At 45.6% G+C, this 15,524-nt stretch overlaps 1 protein-coding gene across 1 annotated transcript in view; it reads left to right on the forward strand.

The window, feature by feature from the left end:
• The window catches only part of DNAH9 (dynein axonemal heavy chain 9), a gene marked incomplete at both ends in the record, with an annotated part of 297,882 nt that overhangs the window by 12,398 nt on the left and 269,960 nt on the right, over positions 1 to 15,524 (forward strand). Inside the window, 4 exons of the mRNA XM_082861738.1 lie at positions 208 to 338; positions 4,612 to 4,823; positions 6,289 to 6,522; positions 15,229 to 15,396. Coding sequence (XP_082717864.1) covers positions 208 to 338; positions 4,612 to 4,823; positions 6,289 to 6,522; positions 15,229 to 15,396 — 745 coding nt within the window. The remainder of the gene's footprint in view (positions 1 to 207; positions 339 to 4,611; positions 4,824 to 6,288; positions 6,523 to 15,228; positions 15,397 to 15,524) is intronic.

Below are 15,524 nucleotides of genomic sequence, written 5' to 3' on the forward strand. Positions count from 1 at the left end.
CAGCAGTGTTCCCTGCTGCTACCTCCTGGAGCTGCCCCTCTGAACCTGTGTTCCAGACTCAGGCTTTGGTCCTCACTGTTCTGGGAACAGAGGCCTCTGCGGAAGCACCCTGAGGCAGGCTTCCTCTCTCTATCTGAGGGTGGGTCATCGCAGCGTGACTTGTGTTCCTGATGTTCACCTGGGTTCACTCTTCTCCTGGTGCTGCAGGTCTGAGGATCTGGAATACATTTATAATCAACTGAGAACGATAAAGGTGAGGGGCATGGCGGGGCTTCTGGACAAGCTTCAGAGCAGCTACTTCCCAGCTTTCCAAGCCATGTTCAGAGATGTGGTAGCAGGTGAGGACCCGCAAGTATTTTCATAAATTGACTCAAATTTCGTATTTATGCTGAATTATCTTCCTCTCTGATCTCAGCAGCTTCCAGTCCTTATAGCCTCCAACCTGAGACAGTCTAGCACAGAGGCAAGAAGGCCAAATGTAGAGGCAGGGAAGCAGCTGCCCTGTGCTCTGTCTGCATTTCCAGCGCTTTGTGCCCTTGACAGAGTCGCCTCACCTCTCTGAGCTTTCGAGTGTGCCATGGAACAGCGCACACACTTCCCACCTGCTTCCCTGGGCTGCTGTAAGGTGGGGTAGGCGGAAGTTCCTTACTGACTCTACCGCACTGGCAAATGCGCTTTGTGATCCCCCACCTCTGCAATTTACCTCCTTCCACCCCCTGGCTCTTCGGGAAGTCTCTGTTCCATTTCTAGCTCCATTCTGCCTTTTTTGCGCCTGTCAGATGGGACTGCAATATCCTGGCCATCTGAGCACCAGACAAGATCGGCCCTTGTCAAAACTGCAAATCTAGCAAAGTCTATAATTAGAAAGAGGTAAAATTTTTAGGGCTCCCTGTCTCCTCATCAGTGCACTTTACTTCTTTCCTTTCTCGTATCACAACTCCTCCCAGCTCTTCAGTATTGTAGGTCAGAATGTGCTTTTAAAGGTGTTTGCAATTTCATATAATTTAAGCTTAACCCAAGCAGTGATTTTCAAACACTTTTTCTCTATCAGAACTTTCCTTCAATGCAATCTCCTGTGTGAGTCCAAAATTTAAAACTTGCCAAGGTGTATTTGCTCTACTAAAGAGGGAGTGTCCTGTGTCCAGAGCCCATTGATGGATCCCCTGTCCCACCTTCTCCCACAGGGTTTGGAAACCACTCAGATAAAGGAATGAAAGTTCCAGTGGTGGAGTTTCTTACATGTGCTTTATAACAGAGAAGAACTGGCTTAAGTAGCTGGTCTTTGAGGTCCTTCCGGGCCCTAAAATCTCATCCCGGAGGCTGCTCTGCCAGCATCTAGAGCTGGCTTGGAATGGGGTCCCTGTTGGGGTCTCAGTTTATTGCTTCTGTGAGAGATTTTGTGTGCCAGAGGAATCAACTGTTATTCCCAATTTACACTCCAATTCAAATGAGATAGTGTCCCCAAAAGTGATATGTGTACCAGTGCTGGTGTGAGAGATGGTTGTGGGAGATGTATGGACAGGTGTATTTTAAAATGTGCTAACGAGTAACATTTTTGGGCACATGGTACAAGTTTTCCATTTATAGTAGAGATTTAAAGTTTTCATTTTATATGATTTTATTTAGGCTAAAATGGGAGTCAATTTAGAGAAAAGTATGAAGTAATGCTACAGGTTGTAGGCAGTCATGACAAATATCATAAAGGAGGTATGCAAAGGACTGAAATTTGAGGCTCTGAAATAAAACATATAGTAAAAGTATATTTATGAGTTGGTTATTTAGAGCCCCAAATGTATTTTTCACGTTAATAGGTTAATAGAGTACAGTCATTCACATTGATTAATAGTTATAAAAGATTCGGTTCTCCAGGCCAGCTTCTAAAAGTTGTTTGCAGAAGAGTATAGGACAGCAATGAAAAGAAGTTAGAAACAACAATATCATCATAGTAGTCCCAGAGAAACACCACTGTAAAAATAGAAATCCTTGAAATATATAACTCAATCCCGATGATGGAAGAAAAGAAATTTTGATTAGAGTTGCCAGGTAGAGACTTGGTCAGAAATATTGGTGGGGTCTATGGAGAATAAAAATATTTTAGAAGCTTTCAACTGATTTTCTCATTTCAGAGCATCTGTCTTTATTCTGCACAGATATACTATGTGCATTGTTCTTATCAGTCACAATCAGGGTAGTTCTTTGGCTTACAGATGGATGGAAGAGAAGGAGAGGAAAAGAGAGAGTCCTGGATTAGTGGGCACGTGGGAAGTAAAGAAGGAGGTTAAAAGGATGTAGGCAAATGTGTGGGAGCAAGATTGTCTGAAGTGGAATTGACTGGGCAACGAAGAACCTTGGAAACCGGAAGTAAAGATACACTGGAGGGGAAAGGACCAGGGCAGTAAAGACTAAGTGGGGAGTTCTCGCCTCTGGCCACTAGGGAACAGGGTCGGCACAGTACGGCCCAGTTGCCAGTCCAGGATATTTGTAGGCGGATGTGTGTGGAGAGAAGTAAAGGCCAGGGGTTCTCTGGAGCTGATGTGGACTGGCTCACAGTTTCTCAAGAGAGCCCACTGTACGCAACCCTTTTCAAAGCGCCCTCCCTAGCACTCGATGACTGCAAGTTAGTAGCCTGAGATCAGACATGGTGGGAAGATTGGGAGTATTTACACCCCAGAAACTGGCAAATGCTAAAGACTTTTGAGATCAAGGCTTTTGTCCCAGAAGGGCTTGTTGTTAAAGATTTATCAGCAAACCACACATATCCCTGTGCAGCTGGGGTTTATGTTTGAATTTTGTTTTGTTTTGTTTTGTTCTGGTCGTGCTGTGCAGCTTGTGGGATCTTAGGTCCCCAGCCAGGGATTGAACCCAGGCCCCCTGCAATGGAAGCATGGAGTCCTAACCACTGGACCTCCAGGGAAGTCCCTATATTTGCATTTTTTTAAAGCTGTGTGCCTAACTCTGTTCATCTCTGACTTCATTTGGCTTGTGAGCCAAGGTGATTGCACCCTGGAATAGATGAGCTGGCCCTCAAACGTTGAGCTCTTAAAAATCAGGGACATGCCTATTTGTATGATTAAAGGAGATTTTGCTTATTAAAAAATATAACATAAAAAGGAAGCTCCTCTGGCACAATGGTCTCAGTTTCTCTTCCCTCGAGGCCCATGTGAAAGCCTGAGCGTGTGCTCATTGGAGTGGCTGTTGGATTCTGACTCCCCCCACCCCACAGTGGTTCTGATACTTCCATCAGCTCCCCCATTTAAGAATCGCTGCTCTAATCAATTTACCATGACATCTGACTTTCAAATATTGGATTCACATAGTCCTTCCCACAAGTCCATTTGGGATATAAAGTACACCTCTCAAACTCCTGTGTGTAGTGAGCCCCACAGCCATCAAGCCAGGGCTTCAACATGATAAGCTTGGGGTATAATCTTCCTTTTACTCAGCTGAGCAGGGGTGGCCGATTCACAGTCTAGGCAAGTTATTTAGATCTTAATGTCTTTCCTTATAAAGTGGAGTAGTAAAGCTACCTCACAGGGTTTTCTATGAGTTGGTATATGTCTCGTGAGTTGGACAGTGCCTGGCATATTGAAACTGCTTACTAAATACAGTAATATATATATATTTTGAGTTTCCTTTAGGATAAATGCAGAGCTTCATCCACATAATATAACCCAAGACCATCTGCTGTCACATGACAGTGCCTGGTTATCTGCCCAGGAAAGAACCAGCCTTTATAAACCCTCCCTTCCCGTTCAGTTTGTTCAGTGGACTTTTGCATTCCCTGTAAGTGGCTCTGCAGAATTAGTGCCCAGAGCTACTGGTTTTCCTAGTTTCCCCTCTCAGCCACCACAGGATGGCTGGTGGAAGCTGCTCTCTTTCCTTGCCTGCATTCAAAGGAAATGGCAGGAGATTTCCCGTCTTTGAATACCAGCAGAACCTTTCCATAATCATCCTGGGCTATTTCTCTATTCCCTGTGACTTCTCCTCTGTAAGAGCTTCATGAGATTCTTTATTAGCAAATACTTATCAGAGACATTACCATGTATGGAACGCCTGCTTTAGTCCAGGCACTGAGCTAGCTGTATATGAAGATTCTGTGTGTGCTGCCCTCGGACCTTCACGAGAAACCTTTAAATTAGTTACTGTTCAGCCTGTTGTTGAGGTTCAGAGAGGTTAAACATGCCCAAAGTCATACATTTGGTGTATCAGCATTTGAAGGCAGATCTCTCTGACTCTAAAACCTGTCCTCTGTCATCTGTCTTGTATTGCCTTGGAGTTAACAGCAGCAAAGGAAACAGCAAACAGTTACTGAGCGTCTTCTACATGCAGAGCACCAGACTGGGGCTGGGAGGGCCAGGAAGAGGTCCAGATACAGGACTTTTATAAGAGAGCCTCCTCAGACCACTATCCCAGCTGCCCAGGCTCTTCTGTTTTCAGTGTTTCCTCAAAAGAGCTACAAAGTTTTCAGGGACCAGCCCTCTCTGCTCCCTTAGTGCAGGAAGAGATCGCAACCATTGCTTTGCAGATCCTTCACTCCCAGGCCCCAGGGCTTCGCTCCGTGGGTGTGAGCCTCAAGCCAGGAAGGTGACCATCGTCTCCAATTCCTTCCAGCTCTGATGGAAGCGCGGGACATCCACACGCACCTGGTGCCGCTGCACCGCCACCTGGAAACGCTCGAGAGCCTGGAGTTTCCTGAGGTGAAGCCACGGCTGTGGCCTCTGCTGCACGTGGTCTGCCTGATCTGGGCCACGTGTGAGCTGTACCGCTGCCCTGGGCGCCTGATGGTGCTGCTTCAGGAGATCTGCAACCTTCTGGTCCAGCAGGTTTGCGCCCAGGATTCCCCAACCTCTCGCTGGATGGCTCCGAGTCATGAGAAGAATAAAGTGTCCATTGTTCTCAGGGCAGGGAAATAATTAGGGTCCAAAGGGTTCTCAGACTTGAATTGTTTTATCATCACAGCCAGTAACTCACAAAGGTGTTCTCAGTCCTGCTGGGATCCTTGGGAGGACCCGGGTCAGGCGCAGGGTTGGGGTGGTAAATTTCAACCTCCTTAAGGATCTTAATGGCCTGGTATTAGGTCAGTAGCAAAGCCCAGCAGCTAAGAATGCTGCCTCTGGAGTCAGGTGTCCCTGTGCCACATCCCGCATCACTACTTGTCAGCTGTATGTGCCTGGATGAGTCTCTCACCTGCCCTGTGCCTCACTCTCCCTCTGTGCAAGGGTGGGAAGAAGAGGACCTGCCTCGGAGAGTTGCTGGGTGGCTGTGAGGCTCCAGTGTGATCCTGTATGGCAAGGCTCACATCATGCCCCCACGTGCTAAGAACTCACTGCCCGTGAGCTATGTAGAAACAGCTTCTTGGCTCACACGCTCTATGCTCCTTAGGGACCCATGTAGCACCAACCAGGGCAGCGTAAACCTTGAGGAGGGCACCTGTAAACAGAATGAGGCCTTTAACAAGGTTTGGGTGATCAGCCCCCCAGATTGGCTCACATCTGTGGAGCACATTGAAGGCTACAAAGTGCTGTGACATCCCCGTCATTTGTGCCTGAACCCTGCGAGGTGGGCAGGGAGAACCTTGTTAATTTACTATTATTATTTAACGATGAGGGCTACAGCTCAGGGAGTTTAACTGAGTCACCAAAGGTCACCCAACCCAGGACCGGAAGCTAATTGTTTGACTCCTAGACCAGTGATGTTCCATCACTGCATGTTTTGTCAGCCAGGACTCTTACGATTGAAAGTCTAAGAAAACCCAACCCAAACTAGCATCAACAAAAAGATAACCTATTGGCTCATTTATCTCAGAAGTCCAAGGAAAGGTTGGCTTCAGCCCCGGGTTACAATGAGGCCTGGATGAGGTCACCAGGACCCAGTTATTTTGGCCCCTCCCTGTGGTGGTGAAGATAGCTGTCCAGTGGATTCAGACTCACAGCTTTCCAGGTTCAAGCCTCTGGTTCAAAGAATTTGTGCACTCGAATTATTTACTATAGAAAGCCAATGAGTCACAACGAAACACCTGGAAAGGACACCCGCCCAGCCCCAGCTAGCCCAAGGAAAGTCTCACTGTTTCCTTGTCTCTGGTTGGTCACTTTCAATCACTGACTATGGCTTGAACCCAGGTTCCAGTCTACCTGTGGAACTGAGGATGGGGTCCGACGTTTCCTATATTAGGCTTCTGAAAAACGTTGGTTGGGCAGTTACTCAGTTGAGAGCTGTGGGCTGGGCAGAGTTGTGGGCCGTCCTGTACCTGTAGCCAGGCTTAGTGCCACTAACCTGTCTGCCCTCCAGGCCTCTAATTATCTCAGCCCAGAAGACCTCCTGAGAAGTGAGGTGGAAGAAAGTCAGAGAAAACTGCAAGTGGTCGTGGACACCTTGAGCTTCTTCAAGCTGGTGTTTCAGGACAGAAGGGAGAATCTCCATTCTTACTTCAAAGAGAGCCAGGAAGTCCGGGAGTGGGATTTCCAGTCCTCTGTGGTCTTCGTGCGATTGGATGGCTTCCTGGGGCGACTGGGCATGGTGCAGGTGAGTGTTCTCGTTCCTGTCAGGCCCCCGGCTCCATGCAGGAGGGAGCCATCCAGGGATCCAGAAAGTAACAGCCATAACAAAGAATGAAGTCATGCCATTCGCAGCAACATGCAGGGACCTAGAGATTATCATAGGAAGTGAAGTAAATCAGACAGAGAAAGACAAATATGTGATATCATTTACATGTGGAATCTAAAAGAAATCGTACAAATGAACTTATTTACACAGCAGAAATAGACCCAGGGACATAGAAAACAAACTCGTGGTTAACAAAGGGTGGGGGGAGGGATAAATTAGGAGTTTGGGATGAACATACACGCACTACTATACATAAAATAAATAATCAACAAGGACCTACTGTACAGCACAGGGAACTCTGCTCAATATGTTGTAATAACCTATATGGAAAAAAATCTGAAAAAGAATGGATATATGTATAACAATCACTTTGCTGTACACCCGAAACTAACACAACATTGTAAATCAGCTGTACTTCAATTTTTTAAAAAAGTGTAGTATTTAAGATTTCAAAAAAGAAAAGTGAGGAAGAAACCTGAACATTTATCAAATGAATTAATTTTTTTTTATTTACTTATTTATTTGGTTGCACCAGGTCTTAGTTGTGGCAGGTGGGCTTCTTAGTTGTGGCACGTGAACTCTTAGTTGCATCATGCATGTGGGATCTAGTTCCCTGACCAGGGAACGAACCTGGGCCCCCAGCATTGGGAGTGTGGAGTCTTATCCACTGCATCACCAGAGAAGTCCCCAAATGAATTAATTTTTAAGACTAGCTGCCTTTCAAGATGTAAGTGGAAATCCTATTTTATTCTCTAATGGCAATTAAGTTTTATCTCCTTTTCATTACATTTTGTGTATGGAGAATGCACTAAGAGAATTATAATGTATCTGCAATTCCCATGCTGTATTATTAGATCAAAACTTGGCCTTTCTTTTCTTTATTCCATGTTTGTGTCTGCCTATAGGATGACCAAATGAAAAATGAAAAAGTAAAAAACAAAAAACAGAGTAAGAAAAGGTCCAAGACAACATGGTGGTTGCCCCACCCCCCACTCCCCATTGGCTGGAAAAACCCATGATTCAACAACTATTTTGATTGGTCATCATGTAATGGTAGTTTTACCGTACTAGAAGTTTAGGAAGTTCTGATCATAGACTCAGAAAGAAGGCCGAAGGAATCAATCGACAAATACAGTTGTTTTTCAAATTACCCATAATCTTCTTGCTAGAAATCTCATGCAAAATACCAGCGAGCTGATGGGATGCAGCTGGCCATTCCCACAAAGCCACTGCTTTGAACTCTACTCTCCCACCCTCAAGGTTGCTCTGAAAACTACAAGACTAGCATGAATCCCTGTGCAAAAGAAATACGACTTTTGCTCAAAGTTGTGGCTCCTCTCCAGCAGTTGTTTAAAAGTTAATACGAATGTTAGTTTAAGGACCAAGGTGAGAAAGCATAAGGCTTTCTCTTTTGATTGTTTTAGAGTTTAGTGTGGTTAACAGGTGTTTTCACACTTTGCAACTCTGTATTTACTGATTGAACTTTGCAGGGAGAGTAGTGGGCATAATAAAACAAAATAAATACTTGTCCTAAAACTAATTTGGGAAATTCAGGGTCAAGTTCAAGATTAAGACAATAGCAGTCAGGACTGAGAAGGAATCAGAATCATGTTTCTAGCCATGATCAGCAGAGATTTGGGAAAAAGAGAGGGGCTATATTGGGGGAGGCTGTGATAAGTGGCACAAACCATGGGATTATGAGGATAGGAGAGAGTGAAATTGAATCTGTTCATTCCAACTCAAAAAGCATCGGTCCAGCACTGCCATGCACCAGGCACCATGCACCAGGCACTGAGCTGGGACCTGGAGGTAGGACGGTGGCTGGGGTACAGCTTTGCTTGTAAGAAGCCCATGGACCAGTAGCCATGGCCCAGGAGAAGATAGAGACAGATGGAGGAGATCCAGGGATGCAAAGACACAGAATCAGGAAGTTTCACTGAGGCGTATTAAGTGCCATGAAAAAAGCAAAATTGGCGTGTTATTAGGAGCAAGAAGGAGGGGTTTCTAACCTAGAGAAGGTCTGAGAAGGTGGGAGCACAAGAGGAAATGAATTTCAGAACTGGAGTAGGAATTCTCCAGGGAACGAAGACGGGAGAGGGAATAGGGACAGACAAAATGTATAAGCGAGAAAGCGAGACGAAAGGCTCACCTTAAATCCTTCACCGGGATCACAGAGAGTATAAATAATTGATATCTAGCTTTATCCTAAATGGATCCTTTTTCCGCAGCCGTTTCTACCGTGGCTCTTGACGAGCAGCCTCCCCTCTCCTCCCCCTCCACTCCGTCCCTTCCTCTCCGGCACCAGCCCCTTTGCTCTCGTTCAGCCAGAGGTGACAGACACTCTCCTGCTGCACCCTGCCCCTGGCCGCCAGGGTGAACGCGGCAGACAACTGCCTTTACTGTGTGCAGGCTGTCCAGCCTTGAGAGTGGTCCTCACCCGGAGGCCAGGAAGCAACACTCAGCTCTGCAAGGCTGTTGGGCTGCGCTCGGCGCTGCACACATGCTAATGATGGGACTTTGCATATAGACAGCTCTCCTAACGCTGGGGCGCCTAATCTGCTGGGTTTATTCAGTAAAAATAAGCAGCCTAGGCCGCCAGTCTCCCTGGAGTCATTACCCTCACAATAGTCTGCTCTCAGGCTGCTTTTTCTTTCTGAATCAAGGGCACAGGTGCATAAAAAGAAGTTGCCCCAGTTTAATTAGAAGATGAGTTGAGTGTCACCCGCTCTGTCTTCCTGCTCCTTCCCCTCTTCCATTTTCGGTCCCTGGCTCTGCTTCACTCCTCTGCTCTCAGGCCAAATTCCACCACTGCTTTTCTCCACCGATTTCGCCTCGACTCCCTTTCCCTCTTCCTTCCCTTTCTGCTGGTCTCCCTTTCCCTTCCCTGCTTTCCTCCCTCTCTGTCAGTTTCTCTTGGCTCTTTGTGCACCCTACATTACCTGATTCTCCCTTTTCCCATGGCTGCTCCTTTCCCTTGTCCTGGTATTTCTCCCCTTTCATCTTTTGTCTCCCAGACACTTGCTCAGACTCACCCCCTGGCCCCCAGCTCCCTCGTCTCTTCCCCTCTCAGCTCAGTGCAGTGGGACACAGACTTATCGATCTGCTCCAGGCATATTTCATGTTGCCCTTTAGTTAACATTCTGTGTATCTCTGTGATGGATGCCTGTTTGAAATGAGATTAATCTACTGCTCTCCAGCAAGAATTAGCATGAACCCGGCCTTATACATCTTGCCATTCTGTACACTTTGTGGCCCCCGAGATGTTAATAAAATGACATCAGCACGTTTCCCTCTCTGCCTGCTCGTGTCCAGGGTTAAGTTGTTTAGGGCTGGTTTTTAGTCTTCATCGCTCGCTCTCCTTTTTTTCCCTCTGATTTGTGTGGCTTTTTTCCTTTTGCTCTTTTGCTCTTGCTCTTTGAAACAAGAAAGTTTTATTGTGCCGATTGATGCTTCCCCTCTGGGCACCTGCTAAGTGAAGGTGGGGGCAGGGCCTGCTTGGCCGGAGGTGCTGTCTGCCTGCAGGTCTGTCTGCAGCAGCGTGGAGTAATTGCCTTCGCCGCAAACCGCGGTCCTCCTCCTCCTCCTCTTCCTGCTCCTCTCCATCCCCATGACGCAGCTCATCTCTTAGCGTGCCAGCCCTTGGGAGGGAAAGGAAGGATAGACCAAGAAAGAACTAACAACTTTCAATAGCCTGTCTCGTGCCAGAACTGCAGCCTTAAAACCTTCGTAAGAGCTGGATATAAGAACCTTTATTTTAACAAATGAGCACCATTAAGTTTGACACATAAATGAACTTGCCCAAAGTCACAGGCTCAGCGAGGTTTACCTGGGATTGGTACCCGGTACCCAGGGGAACAGGGTTCCAAGTATTGTCTTTCCACCAAACTCAGCCATCTCCCAGCGATTCTAAAGGTCTCTTCCCCTCCCTCCCTCCCTCCCTCCCTCCTCCCTCCCTTTTGAGGGTCCCACACTGGTTTTGTGGTTTTCTTCTGTCCTGACACACTCTATCCTGCATTTGCACACACTATTTTTACCACATGATTTCTAAGTCTTTTTTTCTGAATAAGTCATTTGGGTAAAATTATAATTCCCATTCCATGAAAGGGCCTTACTAAGGAAATCCCAAAAGTATATAAAATCTTTGCAATTTGAAGCAACAGTCAAAAATCAAAGGGGAAGAGAGTCTTCAGCTGCCTCTTGATTCCTACCCTCACCCTGCCTTCCTGCTCCATGCTTCAGTGCGCATGCACTCACACACACACATTAAACGCACACACATTATACACACCATACTCACAGAGACGCACACAGCGATACACGTACATACACACATTATACACCACACTCATCCATACAGACACTGCACATATGCACGCAACACTACACATACACACTGCACATATGCACACAACGCTACACATACATACACATTACATACCACACTCATCCATACAGACACTGCACATATGCACTCAACACATACCACATACATACATACATACACACACATACACACATACATACATACACATACATACACACACCACACTCACACATACCACACATATTGTGCGTACACAGACAGTCACACACTACACACACGGACATACATACACTGTGCACACAACACCGCATACGACACATGGACACATCACACAGAGAGTTCATTTTTGTGTCATAATATTGCAGATTCTGCAGGTGCCCTGTCTATGTTTCTCCCCGAAGCCTCTTCCCTCAAACAATGTAGTAAGTAAGCTTTCTTTCATTGTCAAATTGCTGTAAAGCTGTGATTCACTTGGAGACAAGATGATTTCCTGCTGAGGCTTCATGCGCGGTGATTAGCGGGCAGATACGTAATAGCGGGCAGATACGTAATAAACTGACCGAATCTACAGCGCTTTTCCTTTGCTCTTTCCTCAGTCTCCAGCCCTTTCGCTGTCTCTTTTCATTTTGGCCTAATTGGGCCGCTTCCGTTTTAGCCAGGCCTGAGCCCTCGGTCACGTAGGACATTAGCCGCATGAGGTCGGCCTCCATCAGAAGGTGAAGAAAACTGTTTCCCAATGACCTTTGAGATTTTCATCTATGAATGTCTGCTTTGTGCTCGCCCTTAATGAATTCTGAAGGCATTTCTTTTAAGATGTCGGCCTCTCCCGAGAAGAGGCTTGCTGTTTGTGGGGTCACGGCACAGATGGAACCCACCCTCACCACCCTAGTAAAGGCTGCACAGTTTTTCGTTAGAATAGTAGCTGGCCGGTCCAGCCAGCTGCCTGGGACCCCATGCTCTATGTAGCTTCCGTCTCTAAAAGGAGTGTCTGTGTGTTAGCTATTATACATCTCTCAGCCACCAACCTGATCTAATGACACCAGGGTAATGAAGATTAATTACTGCACCTACCGTTTATTGAAGTTGTACAAAGGCACTTCCGCTGTAATTCTAACCTATTTGCAGGTTAGGAAGAGGAAGCTTAGAAAAATCAAATGTCTTGCTTTAAGTCTCACAGCTGGTTAATGGCAGACCAGGGCTGTGTGAACCCAGGGATCTGTGCCGTACCCTACACTCTTTCCACGATGCCCTCTGTCCTACCACCGAACTTGCCATTTTCAGCCTGTATATAGCGTAATGAATTTCGTGTGTCTACAACGATGATGGTTAAAAATGGATATTTTAAAAATATACTTTAAACCTCTTATTGGTTTAATGGCCTTTTTTTTTGGTGAGGACTTCTAAATAAACAAGAAAAGAGCTTACATTTAAATATTTTAAGAATCAAAGATACAGTCACTGTGATTACTATAAATCTGTTACTACGGTGGTAAGACAACTTCCCACCTGATGCACTAATCTTCTTCACAATACCTCCGTAATGTCAAACTTCTAAAATCCACCCAGAGATGGAGAGCTCACTACCTCTCTTAGCAGCCCAGTCTATGGTTGGGCCTTTCAGGCATGAGATGGTTCTGTTTTATGGAGTGGAACCACATGAAATTGCTATTTCTTGTAGGTCAGAATGGTCAAGTATAAGAAATTGTATAAGTTCAACCTACAACTTGACACCAAATCTCCTGGGTCGCATTTACTCATTTGCCTTAGTTTTGCCCTCAGAGCAGGACCGTGCAAGGTTCTGCCTTGCATTTGACCAAAGCCCTTCAAACATTTAAAGACACAGTTTGGCCTTGCTTTCTAATTCTCTGCTCTTGTCTAATTCTCCTTATTTTCTCCAATTGCTCTGAATCCAATGTTCCTAGAGTCTCTACCACCCTGTCACCTTCTCCTGGAGGTGCTGTCGCTAAGTCAAAGGTCAAAGATCACGTCTTCATTCATTCAGTAAATATTTCTTCAGCATCTGGGAGCCTTCCAGGGACTGAAAATACACCTCTGGGGTGTTTACAACCTACTGAGAAAGATGGATAGAAAATAATGTAATATAATCCCAAATAGTGTATTATAATGCCAGAGTATCATAAGAGTTCTAAAGAAAGCTTACTCAGGGGAAGGGCATAGAGAGTGCAGGAGAAAAGTGGGGTGGGAGGTTCTTTTTATTGGGGGCGGGGTAAGGAAAGGTTTAAGACCTGGAGTTGAACCCTAAATAAATGTATTGCCCATCGTGTGTTTGTTAAGTAAAGCAAAGTAAATATCCATTGTTTTGGGTGACCAGAGTTTCTCCAAAAATAGAATGATTATGTAAGAATTCTTCTAATACCTATGATTTGCCTGTTAGATTGGAGATAAAACACCTTGCAGTGACCACCCAGGACCATGCTTCAAGAATTCTTGAGAAATAAAATAGTATAACAAAATCATCATCTAGTTTTCCGATGTAATCAAATGCATCGAGATGCATCTGCCTTAATTTTACAATGGTTAGAAGGGAGGGGATATGGGGATATATGTATACATGTAGGTGGTTCACTTTGTTATACAGCAGAAACTAACACAACATTATAAAGCAATTATACTTCAATAAAGATGTTAAAAAATAAATAAAATGGTTAGAGGGTATTTCCTAAAAGTTGAAATTGACATCCACAGAATTATGAAAAATGGGGACCCAGGTGACACTCCACTGCACAAATATGTTTCTCCTATCACACTGACAGCAACTAAGCACTTTTTGAATGACTTGAATTACTATTTAAGTCTATTTCATTTAAATCAAATTGACTGCTGTTTTCAAAGTTGAACGTGTGTTTAAATAAAGACTGCCCCATTTCCCCAGTGTTGGCAAGATCTCCTGGTTTGGGTGTATGTCTTCCTTCCCTTGGCTGGTTCTTCCTCCTCCTCTCCTCTCCCACTTCAGCCACCTGCTCACGGCCATGCCTGAACACAGCTGAGCAAAAAGTGTTCTTAGATGGCTGCCCAAGGCTGCATGGATGGGCACCCACCTGGCAACACGGGGGGAAGTCAGCCACTTCTCAGCACTTCCCAGTGTCTCTGTCTCTGCTGCTGGACTTGGTGTCCCAGCGACAGGAAGGAGACAGGCAGCCCTCTGCTAGCCTAATGGGTCAGCCCATAGCGGTGGCCAGTGGCAGTGGGAATTCCCTGAAATGGTGCCAGGGCCTGCTGGGTTTCCAGCCTCATGTCAGTGTTCCCTTTTCTTTACTTTCAAACCTCCTCTGGATAGAGAGCCGGCTCCCAGGGGTCCACACCACATGTTTGCCAAAATGACACAAAGGTACCTTAATTTCCCTCTTTCCTGCTGAAGAGGTGAGCACACAGATTGGAAGGGATAACAGGGAGAATGTCTTGGTTTGGAGGTTTTGTGATTTTCGATGGGTTCTAATGAGAGGTAAGTACAGTCTGTCACATTAGACGTGTCCTGAAGGTTTCCATCCTATCAGAGATGAAGCGTCTTCGATAGACTCGGGCAGGGTCCTGTCTTCCCCAGGGCTCTAGGTTGTATTGTCACCTGTCACTTAATCCTGAGCACAGCTGGGCCACTGCCACATCAACAGTGACAGTAATGCACACTCGCTGCCTATTTACTGTGTGCCCGGCACTGGCCTACATCCTAAGCCCGCATTGACTTGATTCACTCTCACTATTACTGTCCCAACACAGAGCTGTCCTCGCCCACCACCACCCAGCCGGCCACAGGGTCTACCGCAGCATGTACGCCCGTTAAGGGCGCCCTGCAGATGTCTTTTCTTAGCAGAAGTCATTGGTGAGAATGTTGGTGCCACCTCTGAGCTTGTCCTCCGGACTGTTTGGAGGATCCACTTTCCTGTCGATATCCTCCAAAATACCTGTCATTCTAGAACCACATAACATGGTTCATTTGAAATTAATTTTTTAAATAGGTATAAAGCCACCAGCCATGTAGATAATGTTATTATTATATTTTATTTATTAGAGAACACGGAAAGAGGCTGAAGCATAAATTTGATTTGTGTGTGTATGTTAATTTTATTTATCGGAATTTTCTCTTCGTTATCAAGTCTCACCAAGAGTTATTTATACCAACCCGATCTAATAATAAGGTTACAAAACTAATCAGGCTTCACATTTTCCTAAGCAGTCACCCACCCCCATATAATTTCCAGCCCTTCCCATACTAATTTGAGTGTCATCTGATGTTGTTATCATCATCATTATTATTTTAACTCTATTGCAAATTGTCTTTATAGGATCTTCTGAAGACAACTTTGGATTTCCACAAATTGGGAAAGCTTGAGTTTAGTGGCATCAGAGGGAGTGCTCTGAGCCAGCAGGCCCAGCGGATGTACAACGAGTTTCAAGAGATGTACAGGGTCTTCTCAGAGTCTTCCTATGACTGCTTGGACCCTCAAAGCATGGTAGAGCTTGGAAGAGCTAACTTGCAAGTTTGTCTCTTTCTCAGATGCCTGTAGCCTGTAGGGTCTGGGTATTTACTTGCATTTTCCCTGTGCATTTTCTTTGGCTCTGTGGTCCCCATGGTTTTATC

The sequence above is a fragment of the Leucopleurus acutus genome, assembly GCF_964270905.1.
Source record: "Leucopleurus acutus genome assembly, chromosome: 19".
In the NCBI taxonomy this organism is placed as follows: domain Eukaryota; kingdom Metazoa; phylum Chordata; class Mammalia; order Artiodactyla; family Delphinidae; genus Leucopleurus; species Leucopleurus acutus.